We start from the raw sequence: 14,204 nt of genomic DNA, 5'->3' as shown, positions 1-14,204 counted from the left end.
AATCTACTATTAGTAGGTCACATACACACTATATTTATTTGAAATTGTAATGTCATTTTTAGTATTTGGGTTTTAATAGTCATTTTTAATATTTAATATTTTCTTTAAATCTCTACTTTTGAAACCTCCTTTGTTCACTTTAATGTATTTTTCCTGGATGTATTTTTATCATGATGTGTATATAAACATGTCAATTGATTATTTTAAAAAAACTATTCACAAATTAATTTAAATATTTTTTTAAATAAAAGGGAATCCTTTGAAACTCAGTGAACAGAGAAAAATGAAATTTCTAAAATCTTACTTCCATGAGCACGCCACACTGGTACAGATGTTGATTTATTCCGTGACCACACTCAACTTAAATCACTTGTATTCCCGGTCAACCTGCTTCAAAATGGAAACACTCATAAGTCAAGGTAGCACATTTTCCTTGTGTATTACTAAGGACGTCTTCGCACCAACAACATAGTGAGGCGCAATTTATTTCCTAAAAAAAGAGAGGACATTTGACATCTGGACTCCAGTTGTGTCTCAAACATTCCACGTGACGCACTCACTCTGTCACTTCTGTTCAGTTGTGCGTCCAAAAATATAAAAAGTAGCGACACTAACATTGTTGTTCTTGTGTGAACTGACACCCAGCAACCACAGCGTTTGCCCACAAGTGGGGATTAACAACAAATATAAATACAAAGACGACAACAACACGTAAGCCCGCTCGATTATACATGCATCTTAGAAAAAAACACAACTTTGATTGAACGGTCATGAAAACCTTTTGCATATGATCTCATTGGTTGCCAAATGTGGCGATAGACAACCAAGCCCTTTGTCTATCGCCATCAATGACTTGAACATGTGGTCATTTAGTACCGCAAAAAATGATTACTTTGCTGGATTGGATCATAATTAACAGTCACAAAACATCAACAAAACAACTAAGGATTACTAGTTGAGAGCATCTATAGCTCAGGCTAGCACGATATAGTGGTTAGCGCATCTGCCGTGCAATTATGAGGTACAACATTTGAAACCGGGGTTAGCATTTTGCACACTTGGTATCTTTCTAACCCGTTTTTTATTCCGGGCTAAGCATGTTTTGGTTGCTCTTTCTGTGAGGTTTTGTACGTTTCGATAAATCATTTTCACTGTACATGTCAGCTCGTGAGATAAACGTCATGACGCTGCTAGTGGAGCGAATCGTTGAGGACAATTACAGAGGAATTTGGACAAAAGTCCTCCATGACGCCTATGTAAGCAGCAAGATTATGTTATTTCCAAACATTAAACATTCAAAAATGTGTTTCATGGATTAGAATGACAATTTAGTGGGAATTTGTACAAAAACATCAACTCTAGTCACTGGTGGATGAAGCAATCGCCTCCAAAACTGTTTGCAAACATACTACATTTTTCCCCTTCACTTTGTAATTATAATATACATGATGTGATGACAATTTGGCAGTTCTACAATTTTCCAAACAATTTTATTTAAAATTCAAAATTTGAATGAGGTTATCGTTGCCACTCCAATGACCAAAAATGACAAAAAAAACTTCATGAATTGCACATAACTTGACCAACATAGTGTGGTGTATAATATATTATACATAATTTCTTTTTTTTGTTTTGTTTTTTTTACCTACAATAGTATTCCTACAATTAGATGAAAACATGAGGACCGATGCAAACACATAAATAAATAATAAGAGGACTTTGGCACGCACAGATTTGTGCATTAGCATGTAAATTCAGAATAATTTCTCCTCAAAAGTTAGAGTGCCATATTTTGCAATGATTTTTAAGTACGTCCTTAAACACCTTTCAAATCAGGTTTCTTTCTATGACAACAAAATATTAACATTTTGACACATTTTCCCTTTTTCTTCTACCATAATTCCAGAGCGGTTAGCACGTTTCATCATTAAGAATTTAACAAAAAATGTCAACCTCCAACTAATGCTTCGTACAAAATCCAACTACATTCTCTCAAAAAGTCAACTTTATCCTTGAGCATTTTTGACACAAAATGTTGAAATTTAGCACACAATTTCTGGAAACTTTGCAGCAAGAATTTAGTTGGCAATTCTACAAAAGTGCATGTTACCAAGTAGACCTTAGCGCTACTATAAAATGGCCAAAATGCTTCTCCAAAACTATTGTACCTCACGGTTTGATGACCAAATCCCATTTTCAGTCCCTTTGCTACTATTTGGGAGTACTTTTCCTCCCATACAAAATCCCACTAAATTGTCACATCTACATTTCTACAAGTGGGATGAAAGCAAAAAATAGAGTTTGCATTGACGTGGACTTGAAGTGCGTCTCAACACGGTCGTCTTGTTATGTTTTTTTTCGTGTTACTTAAAAGTCACGTGACCCCCACTTATCTTGCACGGGGAGTCTTTTCGCCATCCCATCCATCTTATTCATTGATGGGCCTCCTCTCCCGTATCATCAGCTTCTTCATCTTCATGCGTCGGTTCTGGAACCAGATTTTGACCTGCCGCTCGGTCAGGTTCAAGAGTCTGGCAACCTCAAGGCGCCGGTCGCGGGTCAGGTACATGTTGTACAGGAACTCCTTCTCCAGCTCCAGAGTCTGGTGCTTGGTGTAGGGGCAACGCTTCTTGCGGGTGGACTTGGCGTGGATCCAGCTGGCTGACGGGTTCGCTGGACACCACCATCCACAAAAACAAGGGTTCAAATGACAATATGATTTCATTACATTTTCAGAAGTGTAATTCATCATTTTCATGACTAACAGATATGATAACAACTCTTTGGACAGTGAAAAGATATTTGCCAATTTTATCAAGTCAGGATTCAATTTTCATCCATTTAACTCAATACACATTAAATTAAATCAGTTCTGTTTCACCCAAAGCAATGCAAAATACAAAGGAAATTTGACAGGATGACTATGATTGTAATGATAAGCTTTATTAATAGGAAAACTACTAGATGATGCAGTTTTTGTGTTTGGTGTTTCAATTTATTTGGTCCATTGATTAACCTAAACATATTCTTTAAATTTCCTCATGCTTCTTCAAAATGTTGCAGTTTTTGTAGTCACACAAATTAACAATTTACAACATTTCCAATGCATTTTGCACCTATTAGTGAGCAAAATGTGTTGAGAATCATACAAAAGCTCTGTGACCTCTCTGTTAAAATAATAGCATCCGCTATATAATACCACCAAAATGGCAGGTGGGAATGCCAAATTTTGTCCCCCCCCAAAATTAAATTCCTGCAATTTTTGAGCACTCTGTACATATGGTTGCCTAAAATTGACACACTACTTTAGATTGGAAAAAAAAAATCAGTTTAAAAAAGTGACGTGTTAGCATAATAATCGGGGTCTTGCTACAACAACAATGATGCAAACGCACAAATTATGACAATTCTTGTTAGAAATAACACAACATTTTTCTACACGAGTCGATTCTTTCTCTGGTAAGGAAGGCAGCAAACATTCCCTGCCAGCCCTCCCAGTCAAATTAGATTGTAAACTATCGCTGTCAATGGCAGCCAATGAGTTACCATACCATTTTACTCTAATCCAAAACATCGTGTACGGTTTTGTAGGAAGTGCAGTTATAAATCCTGACAAGTCCTACCTGGCAGCGCGCGGGCCTTTGTTGTTAAAAAGAAAAAAAATCATAAAATCCAGATATCCCGAGATGTGTGTTTTATTGCCCCTCTGTGCTTGGAGAAGCTCAGGTTTTTAGAAAAGGCTAGCGTTGGAGCTCCAAGCGCACATGAGCAACAAGTAGATATGAGACTCGTGTTTCACACTGTGCCACTAAGCAGCTCGCAGCCATTTATGAAGCCACTTCCTTTCTTTTCTTTTCTTTTAATAGCCGAAATGACCTAGAAAAGCTCGCTTGGGTTGTTCACTGTTTTTTTTTTAGGGTTAAATGTCACAATAGACTATATGAAACAGCAGAACATGATTATCTTTTAATTTAGGGGTTCCAATGCCTCCATAGGTGTGAAGTATTCACATTTTCCCTCTCTAAATTTAGCATTTAGTTTAAAAATATATATAAAATACGTTTGATATTGTGCTAAGACGCTTTTTTTTTTTCAGTTTCATGAATTGTTTTCAATTGAAGCCCTGTGATGACCTGAAAGTTCTTGGTTGACCCCTTGCCTCAACACTCTCACACACACACACACACACACACACACACACACATACATACACACACATATGAACTTCCACATGCAATTTAATGGCATGTAATAGTTATAACAATATTTTTGATACCATATAAATGTTAACCGGCCACATCTATTTTCATTTTGCAGTTTTACTATAGTAAGCTTTTTTGCTCTAATAGTTTTACCGCACTGTAACTCAATGAGGGAAGTTGTACTTATTAATCCATCCATAGTATACATGTTTACATTGTGCTTTATGAGTTCATTTTTATTTCATTTAGATTTGAATAGTGTCCTTCTGCACTTTCAGTTGTGTCCTTTAATTTTCAAAAGATTGAAAAGTAACATGGGATACAAGAGCCAATTTCTTCATTCTTAAATCTCCATGATGTGTTTTAATATATTGGTTCATTTACAGAACCAGAATATTAGAAAACTCACATTGAACTGGACGTATAGGCGTCCCCAATGAAGAGTCCATCTAGTGGGAATGTAGCAGTTTTGTAAACACACCTGTGCGGCTTGCATGCAGCCGAAAGATGAGCTAAATAACAGCAAAAATCCTTCTCTTTATTTGGTAGGACGATAAAGTTTTATACATTGTCGTTGAGGCCCAGAGGACATTTACAAGCCAATAAAAGTCCCCCCACAAACTTCCTTACATATGGCCGCATTGCTACACACACACACACACACACACTTACACACACACACACACTTACACGCACACACACTTATCTAGAGATTAGTGGGGGCCTGTCTTCATTTATTTGTAAACTTGCGTGCGTTGGTTCGTTCGTTCATCGTTACCTGGGTCAGGTAGCACCGGTCGGGCTTTCCTCCTATCCTCGTCGTCTTCATCGTCGTCCTCCTTCTTGGGCTCGGGCTTTCCGCGGAGCTCATCGGCCGTCCCCAGCCGCTCGAGCACCACGTCACCCGGGCTAGCGAAGCTTGAGTCCCCGGGGCTGCCGCGAGTGGAGCGAGGCGGCGAGCTGTCGGGCTTCACTACCTCGAACCTCGGGCTCGGATTCGACGGGCAGCCCTGCGTCGGAGGTAGGCAGGCGGCGAAGCTGGCCTCCCCGGCCGGGCCCTCCCAACAGCGGACGAAGCGGCCTTCCGATGCCGGGGCGAGGTGATCGGTGTGTGGCTGCGGAGCGTAGTAGGGGGACTGCTGCTGGGGCTGAGGCTGGAGGTGAGGCAGTGGCGCCGGTGGCGGTGGAGGCTGGTGGTGGTGCTGGTGGTGGTGGTGGTGGTGAGCGAGGAGGTGGTGCGGGTGGAAAAGACCCGGGATGGACGCGCTAGGGGCGGCCTGCAGCGGCGGGGAGGAGGGCGACAGGGCCGAGGAGGGGTTGGCAGCCGTCGTCGTCCACGGCGAGAAACCGTTGAGTCCGCTTTGCTTGTTGGGAAAGTGAGCAAAATCCGGAATGTGCGAGCCAGGGGTCCCCTCCTCGTCGTCCGAGCCGCGGGTTGGCTTTGCGCAGCCGGCTGTCGACGCCTGCAAGCCTGCCGGGAGGAAATGCGCACCGTACGGCTCTTCAGTCTGCAGCCCCATCATGGAATAATAATTTGTTAGCGACATGTTTATTTTATTATTTCAATAAAAAAGACACTTAAAGGCGACTGTAAAACCTTAGATGGGTCAGTATAGTGGCTTCCATCCTCCCCTAAAATGGTAGTAATTTTTTTCCCTGCCCTTACCTTCTCCTCAGCCGCCTATTGGTTATGGCGCCGATCACATGGTCGCACTGTATTTACCCAGCAGAGCAAATAAATCAAATCATTCTTTTGTGCTCGCAAATGTGATAGGAGGCCTGCGCTGTGCCAGATGGACGTGTGTGCTGCAAACACACGCACACACTCACACGAAACTACTTTTACAGGCTGAATGAAATAGCAGGGAAGTTTACAAGCACATTATCAGGGAACGGTGCATGCGCGTGTATTCTGTCTGCCTCCATTCTTTGTTTCATCAACAGAAATATGAATGGGAGCACTACTATTACTTAAAAATGATCACTTTCAAAGTTTTTTGGGGTGTGTGTGTTGGCGTTATTTATTTTAATCATGACAAACTAAGATCTATTCTGTAACGTGTCATCACAATGATGCAGTATTGTGTTTTATGCATGACTAAATGCAATAAAGTTGAAACATGGTCCCATTTGTGCCATTCATTTTAAATTACAGTTTATTAACACATTCACATTACCTTTAGTTAGAAAAAAATATTCTTCTTTGATTTCAATGTCATCGAAAAGGACATTTTCTGGGTTTATGTCCAAAATCATCCATGCATCTCGTTTGTGAAAGATGGGTTCACTTCTTTCATTTGATTTGATCCATATTGCTGCATATAAAAAACGTTATGCAATTGCGATTGTATATTTTGCTGCAAAATTAGCCCTGTAGCATAAAGTGAAGCAATCTCATTCAACAAGCGAGCACATTTATTATATATCTGCACTTTAAATAAACAGATTGAGTTCAACATGAGCAATCCTTCTGGAATTCCAAACTATTGCTGCTACATTTCACGAATCAGGCTGCCACATGAAGTGTTCCATCTGCAGACTTTACATAAAGAAAAAAATAAAAACATTGAGCAGCTTGCATGCAGCCAACACTTGAGAGTGGCTGTATTTCACATCCTAAAATGTCCTCGTTGCTTTATCGGTCTAGAATAAACCCCCGGCAGCAGGTCTGGTATTAAAGAGAGAAAGGCATGAATCAGCTTCTAAAATGTCATTTAGCTCCGAGCTAGCTGCACTCTGCAGGGCACAGGCCTACAAAGCTTCAGCCAATCTTTAGGGGGCGCTGTCTTCCCCAGAAGCCCCCAAACCACTCATTCATTAACACAGGAATTGATCAAAGTTGGGGAAAATATAATTTTTTAACAATAATGGTCCAAAGTGTTGACTCAATTCAGAGTCTGCACTAGCAGCAGTGCTTTCGGGGGTGTGACGGCACCCTGGACTCTGGGATCTGGTTTGCAGGCGTAAAGGAGTGGTGGGGTGAGAGGAGGGTCTAAAACAAATGTAAGATAATGCGCACAGCTATAATATGGTGTATAATTGTTAAAATATATCTGTTACCAGCCCCCTCTCCGCTCTCCCCACCTGGCTGGTTGTCTTTAAGGGCCTGCGTCATCTGAAGGGGGCTGTGAGGGAAGATTTTCCTAGAATTCCACTAATTTATGAGATAAGACATACCTCTACACAAGTCTTACAAAAAATATAGATCAGTCGGACAAATATTTGCCCTAATCGGCATGCTACGATTTCTATTAGGGAAGCACAATACTGTAATTTGTTGAATTTTAGAACATTAGACTTATAGCAATTGTCAGGTCATGTGCAGTTTTAATTCCCTTACTGTAATTGTTTGAAATTTGTCGCAATGTCGTAAATCTGCATTTGAGTGTGGATGATTGGCCAAATCATCAAAAAATATCTCATTTAATACAAAGACAAGGTCGCACCAAGGAGGACAAATAATGTTTTGAATGCTATTTGGCACTATTCAAAATATCAATTTTTCATTCAATTGTGTTTACTTTTACAAGGCAATTGGGTTTAATTAAAACATGTTAAGAACTTTTGTTTTCTATTTCCATCTAATTTCTGAGCAATGCATTTTAATTGAATGACTCTTTTGGACAGTTTTTCGGTTCTTTCCAATGGGAAAAAGCATATTTTTAATTACATTTCTCGTTGTACTGCAGCTGTAGAACACAGGCAGTTCATTTCAACAATTCAATTAATCTTTCAGTTACCCTATCATTCCTCTGCTCTATATATCTTATTCCCATATAATCTCACCTCCATTTAAATCGCACATATCAGGACTGTGCACACTTCCCACATAAAACTGCATTGACCTGATTTGCATAATTACATTTCCAGTCAGTTGTTAATTGTATCCCCAATCTGCATGGACTCTGGTCATCAAAATGACACGGAGAAATCAATCAGAATCAGTTTTGATATGCCTTTATCACATATGCTGCTGTCGCCAACATACGGCATATAGGAAACCTATCACCTCATACGGCAAATAGGAAACCTATCACTGGATTTTCGCAAATGGCTCCAAAGCAGTCTTTCCAAACATTTCGGGTGACAAACTACACGAGATGATTGGTTTGACTTGAAAGGTTGATCAAGTGACAATGAGGCAGTAATGCTCTATAAAGTGGAAATGCATCAGTGTTGGCCCGCACAGCTGAACAGGCTGCTGCTGCGCTTTATTGCCACTCATTTAAAACACAATCTCCTCTTTCATGTGCCTGTCTGTGTCAGTCTCTGTGTGTATGTGTGTGTGTGTGTGTGTTTTCACATTACACACTAACACAAACAGGCAGACAGGCCGTAGAGTGAATGTAGAGAGTGTATTGCCCCTAATAAAAATGGCTGAGCTGGAGGAAATTGCAGGGCTGGAGGGGGGTGGTGATGTGTGCGGTTCAAGTTTCAGACTTGGACTCGTCTGACAGTTTGTGTCCTCTGGTACCCTTCACACATGGATTATACACAGATATGTCCAAAGCTGGCATCAAAGTTGATTTAACTCATTGGCTGCCATGATGGTAATAGACGTCCAAAGTATTTGGACTGGACAGCGACCATCTCAGTCCAAATGAATTTGACGCCTATCCTAGTCAATAGTCTCCAGCCAGTTATCTTATTTAGGCAAAAGTTACATAAAGAGGTTTTAAGTGAAAAATTAAGGTAAATAACACACAAACAAGGATTGGTTTTGTTCTTTTTTAATCGTGAGATCTTTACTAACTGCAGCTGTTTTTTAAGTAATATGTCTACAAAATGTCTACATATATGGTTTTGACATCGGAAGCCGGTAAAATGTTTTGTTTGAGAACTTTTTTAAATGTATAATGTCAAATAGGGATTGGTTAAAAAAAGCTTTGACCAACTCAGCGATTTTTAGTCACACCAATCGGTCATGTTGTTATTTTAGAAAGAAAAATGAAGTCAATGCACATGATTCACTCTTACAGATGACAAAAAATATATTTTTTTGGCTCGATCTGTCCCCTTTACCTTGAGTTTGGCACCTGTACGATAAATGCTGGGGATGAGTCCACTGAAGGCGTCAAAACAATGCGCCACCTAACTGTCAACCGTCAATTAAACATCGGCACCTCAGGAAAAAATCTGTTATTTTTCTAATTTCTAATGTATAGAACACACTCATTTCTTTGAAAAGGCTACCATACCCAAGAAATGATGGCAAATCCATATCAATCACCTCTAAAGTTCTCCAATTGACGCATCCATTTGAGGTTGATGTCCACTGCAGTAGAATAGCATTCCACCTATCTTTTTTTCCTTCATCCTTCTATTCTGGAACCAGATTTTCACCTGCCTGCAGCAACGACAACAAGACAGCTCAATTGATTTACAAGAAAAGATCAATCAATAAAAATCAATATGGAGGAGAAAAAAAGACAGTGGTTTTATGCGCAAATTGGGCGTCAGCGTCTCTCATGGCCAAACAAATGCCAACATGGGTTCAGATTTAGAGCCATGATGTCACTGCTATCGTAAACATCACGGCAGGAATATTTGATGCAAATGGGAAGCTATTAAAATTAGTGTAGGAAGTATTCATGTGCCAATATTTTAACCCTCAAGTGTTCCCTTAAAAATCCCCCAAGTACAGTAAATATACATGTTTGTTGCATTGCAGCCTTTGACTGTGCATTTAATTTAAAATGAATCAAAATCCACATTTAGAACTTGGAACAGGGGTGAAAGTGCTGTATAAGTTATTTCAGTTTCTCCTTTCTCATTCCTCTTCAAATCATTATAATTCACAACTGGTGGGGGCAGAAAATAACACAAAGAAGAGCCTGTTAGTGCGTGGGTGTAGCTGACATCACAAAATGGCTGCGCCCATAAACTGTATCATTTTTTTAGATTAAATATTATTGTCTACATTATCAGCGGTTTGAGAAAATCACAATTTCCTCATAAATACTCCTGATTTGTTTCTTCCTCTGGATCAAATGCAATGTCCCTCCTCAAATTGACCTGGGGCATGTTTAACGATCCAAACATGTTCGACAAGAAACAAAACAAATTCCATTAATATAAGATTATTTCTACAAGAATGTTCTTACATGTTAACTTTGATTCTTTAAACTTAATGAGTCAGTTTCAGCCAAGACATAACAAAAATCCTGATGATCATAAAAAGTAAATCCACAATGCCAAGTGGAGGAAGCCACTGTTGCTACGCAACCGCTTTACCTACAAATAAAGGGTAAAAGTCCTTCCCTTGCAGGAAGGAAGAAGCCTTCATGGAAACTTGAGACGTCAATTAAGTAGCTTCGACTGCTGCTTTTACAAGGTGTAAGAGCTTTCGACACACACTCGCAACCATGTACATGTTGTTGTTCTTGTTGTGAACAAATGTCTACCTGTCACTGAGGTGCAGGAGTCGTGAGAGTTGAGCACGTCGCTGCTTGTTGACGTAGATATTGATGAGGAACGCTTTCTCCAGCTCATTGATTTGCTGCTTGGTGTAAGGACAACGCTTCTTGCTCCTCCTCGCCAATGAAGCTGCAACACATGCACGCGAAACATTTTAAATGAAGTAAAAATAGGAAATCTATGCAGAAATGTCGACTGTTAAAAGTAGCAGTGCTGGAACTTTGATTTCAGTAAAGTTTTTGTTATTCAAAATATATAATTTTGACACAGAATATATATTCTGATGTATTTTGATGTAATTTCTAATACATTTGTTCTGATATTCATTTACTATTTTTTTAAATTCATTATTTGTTCATTTTGGGGATAATTTAGCTGTCATTAGTATTATTAAATTAGGCTATGTACATATCTACATGAATTGGTTTATTATATGACGATTTAGAATATTAAAAATATAATATTGAGCGCTGTAGTACTACTTTTTGTGAACATTTAGCATTTTTCTTAGGTTGGTGTTGAGCTGTTTAGTGTTATATTTAATTCAATCATTGATTTTATTATTTATCTAACACAATTTCCTGACTACAAATATTGTTAACGTGCATTTTTAACATTTTTGTGCATCATCACCCAATTTATATTTATCTTTGGCATTAGAATTGTGAATAATCTGGTGATATTATTTTACAAGGTTGTGTCTCAACGGAACATTTTAATCCACCTTTGAAAAAAAATGTCGCCAATATTAAATGGTATTCAGGCACTCACTCGGGCCTTGATCTAACTCACCAACGCAATACGGCGGGCCGACCTCGTCTTTTCTCCCGGCCTCGACTGACGTGAACACCGGGCTAACCTCGTCACTTCCCCGGTTGTCCTCGCTCGATTTCCCGGGCGACAAAATCGCCGCTGCTCCTCTGATCTCCAACACCGAGGAGCGGCTTCCTCCTCGCCGGGGGAGGAGACTCTGTTCCGGGGTTGCACCACCGCACAGACCTCGACTCGGGTCGACCGTTTCCGGCGGAAGATACTCATACGAGCGGGGCTGCTGGAAGTGGAGGCCTCGGTACCCGGCGGAAAGAGCCGATTCTCTGGCCGCGTTATGATCCCACAGAGCGGCGCCGAACGTGCCCGAATCAAACGCCGGCTGATTATAGATTGGTAAATACATTTTTATTTCCAGTTGAAATGGTTGTTGTCACATAAAAGTGGAGGATATAAACGTGCAGCTGCTATGCAGGCGATTGGGGAGACGTTCGGAAAAATTGTAATAAGACTTTGACCTTGAGCCTGCCCACATTTTTTAGTCTGCAGGGTAAAATTAAACAAAAGCACCGAGTGTTTTTGCTGTTACAGGACCATGAAAGGACGGTATGGACGTCCTCCCTGCGTTTGACTTTATTTTGAATTTTTCCTCCATGCAAAAAAAAGAAGGAAAACATTCTTTGGGATCATGTCTCTTCATAAAAGTCACGGTATCGGGGGCTCGCAGTCTGAACTGATGACATCATTTCAAGAAAAACAAGGCAACTCCAATTACTTTTGGTGGATGAAAATTACTTTTTTTTAATGATCACCTTGGTAACTGTATACAGGGTCAAATTAATGATCCTGCTGACATGTAGGACAACCCACCTTTGGGCCCTTTGGGTCCTTATGGGTTGTGGGAATGAAGAGAAGTTCTTAAATATTTAAAGGACATCTTGCTGATATCCAAAGCAGATCATCTCTTGAATGTCAACCAATGAGTCTAACAGGAGCTTTGGAAAAAAAAAATCAGCCTTACTTGGCAATTGCCATTCTCAAGTCCACTAAATAGTCCCGGTTCTGCTTCTGCTCATGTTTTTTTATGGTCCAAAAGGAAGATTTTCTTATCACAAGCAAAGCCAAATGTCTGCTAGCACTTGGCTCAGTGTAGATTTATACGCAATGGCATAGTAAACCATGGAAAGATTTAAAAATACAAATGGTCATAAAGCTCAATTTTGATGGGTGATTGAAGCATCATTTATCCTGGGGGAAATACGTTATGTTGTTGCAACACCATGAAGAAAGATGTTTGGGCTGAAGAGCTGGTAATCAATAATTCTGTTTCAGTGCCATTAATGGAGGTAGACGCACACTCCACTTTGACTAGGAGGGGCAGCCAGCACTTTGAATTAATACGGTGTGGACGTCTATAGCCGTCAATGGCAGTGGACAGGACAATTATTCACGGTTGTGATCACTTGAGAATTGCAAATGGAATTTAAGACACTTATTAGTTGCATAAAAGGGAAGGGAATTTTTCAGTGAATTTCTTTCGTATGCAGAGACAAAAAAAATCCCATTGAAGCGTTTCGTGACCCGAATATTTAGAGGAACCATTGTGTTCAAATAAACATGCCATGTCAATGCAAAGTAATTCCAGATTAGAAATTTTAACATGTTTTAATAAACTACCAACACCAACCTTAGTGTACTGCATATCAAACCCACCGGCATCATGTAGTATGTCCACAACGAGAAGTTGAATCACAAGTTTATGACATCAAGGGTCAACTAGTTTAACAACTTCACCTGTTTTTGATGTCATTACACATGCAACAGTGCTAAAACGGCCCATTACCTGGCCATGCAACACTGTTGTTAAAGTTTAACAACCCACTGCACTCGCTCACTTAGCAAGGCCTCACTAAGCTGTTTGCTTTGGCCTGTGCATACACTCTAAGTGTCTAACTACAAAATAAAATGTTTTGAAAAATGGTGCATTCTCTTTTATAGGCTACAGCAAAATATCGGGAACATTTTTTTATCTGAAAGCAGCGCTGTGGCATATGGTGCTATATAAAACAATTTCCGATTGACAACGGTAGATGTCCCCTCCACTAAGGGCAATCTAGCTAAGTAAATTGGACGTCATTTGCCACCGTGAAAGGCGAGAATCGGAATTAAGGTTGTTTTCTGGGCTGTGTTGGGGAAAATGGGCTAAAATGAGCATTCCTTGCATGTTTATTTATTATATGTCGAAAACCAGCGATTAATGATGTTGCATGTTTGCGTGCATTCTTTCAAGCTTCCCTGCAGCGCAACTTGGGCCCAAATCGATGCGAAAGCTTACCTGGGTTTGACTGTTAGATCACTCATCTTTTGCTTGGCCTTCACAGAAAAATATGAACAACAAAGGGAACGAAACAAAAATGATTATAAAAACAGAATAATAGTTTTCTATTCAGGAAGATATCACAGAAAATAATCTAAAAATAGATAATATATAAAATGACTTTATGTAATGCCACCCAACATATAAAGAACATTATCAACACAATTCCATTGCTATAAAATTGCTCTTATAACACTGCACACATAAAACAATATTTCATAGCTCATACAATTTTGTTTACTAAATAGGATTAACTTTGCTTGTTTGGCCTGTAAAACCTTTCGAGATGAATAAATATAAATATAAATACAATATATTATATTATTCATCCATGGTGAATATTCATTATGAGTTGTTTTTTTCTCCTCATAGTTAGCCCATGAAATACAACCCTGGAAAAAAAACGAAATTGCACCAGAATGATCACTTCTCAAATATTT

General features: G+C 39.5%; 1 protein-coding gene across 2 annotated transcripts; it reads right to left on the bottom strand.

The window, feature by feature from the left end:
- Nucleotides 1–392: 392 nt before the first annotated feature.
- LOC144085149 (homeobox protein Hox-D9b-like) lies at nt 393–11,883 on the bottom strand. Of its 2 annotated transcripts, XM_077614197.1 has the most exons (5): nt 11,412–11,883; nt 10,607–10,748; nt 9,433–9,549; nt 4,981–5,673; nt 393–2,673 (listed from the first exon to the last, which is right to left on the bottom strand). In XM_077614197.1, exons 3-5 carry the CDS (start codon nt 9,455–9,457, stop codon nt 2,429–2,431), a joined length of 963 nt encoding a protein of 320 aa, XP_077470323.1. In that variant the 5' UTR covers nt 9,458–9,549; nt 10,607–10,748; nt 11,412–11,883; the 3' UTR covers nt 393–2,428. The 2 variants fall into 2 exon arrangements, with proteins under 2 accessions (XP_077470323.1, XP_077470322.1); XM_077614196.1 differs by lacking the exons at nt 9,433–9,549; nt 10,607–10,748; nt 11,412–11,883 and having other exon boundaries at nt 4,981–5,753.
- Between the last annotated feature and the right edge of the window lie 2,321 nt (nt 11,884–14,204).

Source organism: Stigmatopora argus, chromosome 11 (genome assembly GCF_051989625.1).
Source record: "Stigmatopora argus isolate UIUO_Sarg chromosome 11, RoL_Sarg_1.0, whole genome shotgun sequence".
In the NCBI taxonomy this organism is placed as follows: Eukaryota; Metazoa; Chordata; class Actinopteri; order Syngnathiformes; family Syngnathidae; genus Stigmatopora; species Stigmatopora argus.
This window is presented reverse-complemented; position numbering and strand designations above follow the sequence as displayed.

What these genes read in the sequence shown, in the direction of transcription:
- LOC144085149 (XM_077614196.1), bottom strand. Translation starts at nt 5,749, where the DNA reads ATGTCGCTAACAAATTATTATTCCATGATGGGGCTGCAGACTGAAGAG. An exon ending in ACCGGTGCTACCTGACCCAG is followed by an intron (nt 2,674 to 4,980) that starts GTAACGATGAAC and finishes GGTGGTGTCCAG; the next exon opens with CGAACCCGTCAGCCAGCTGG.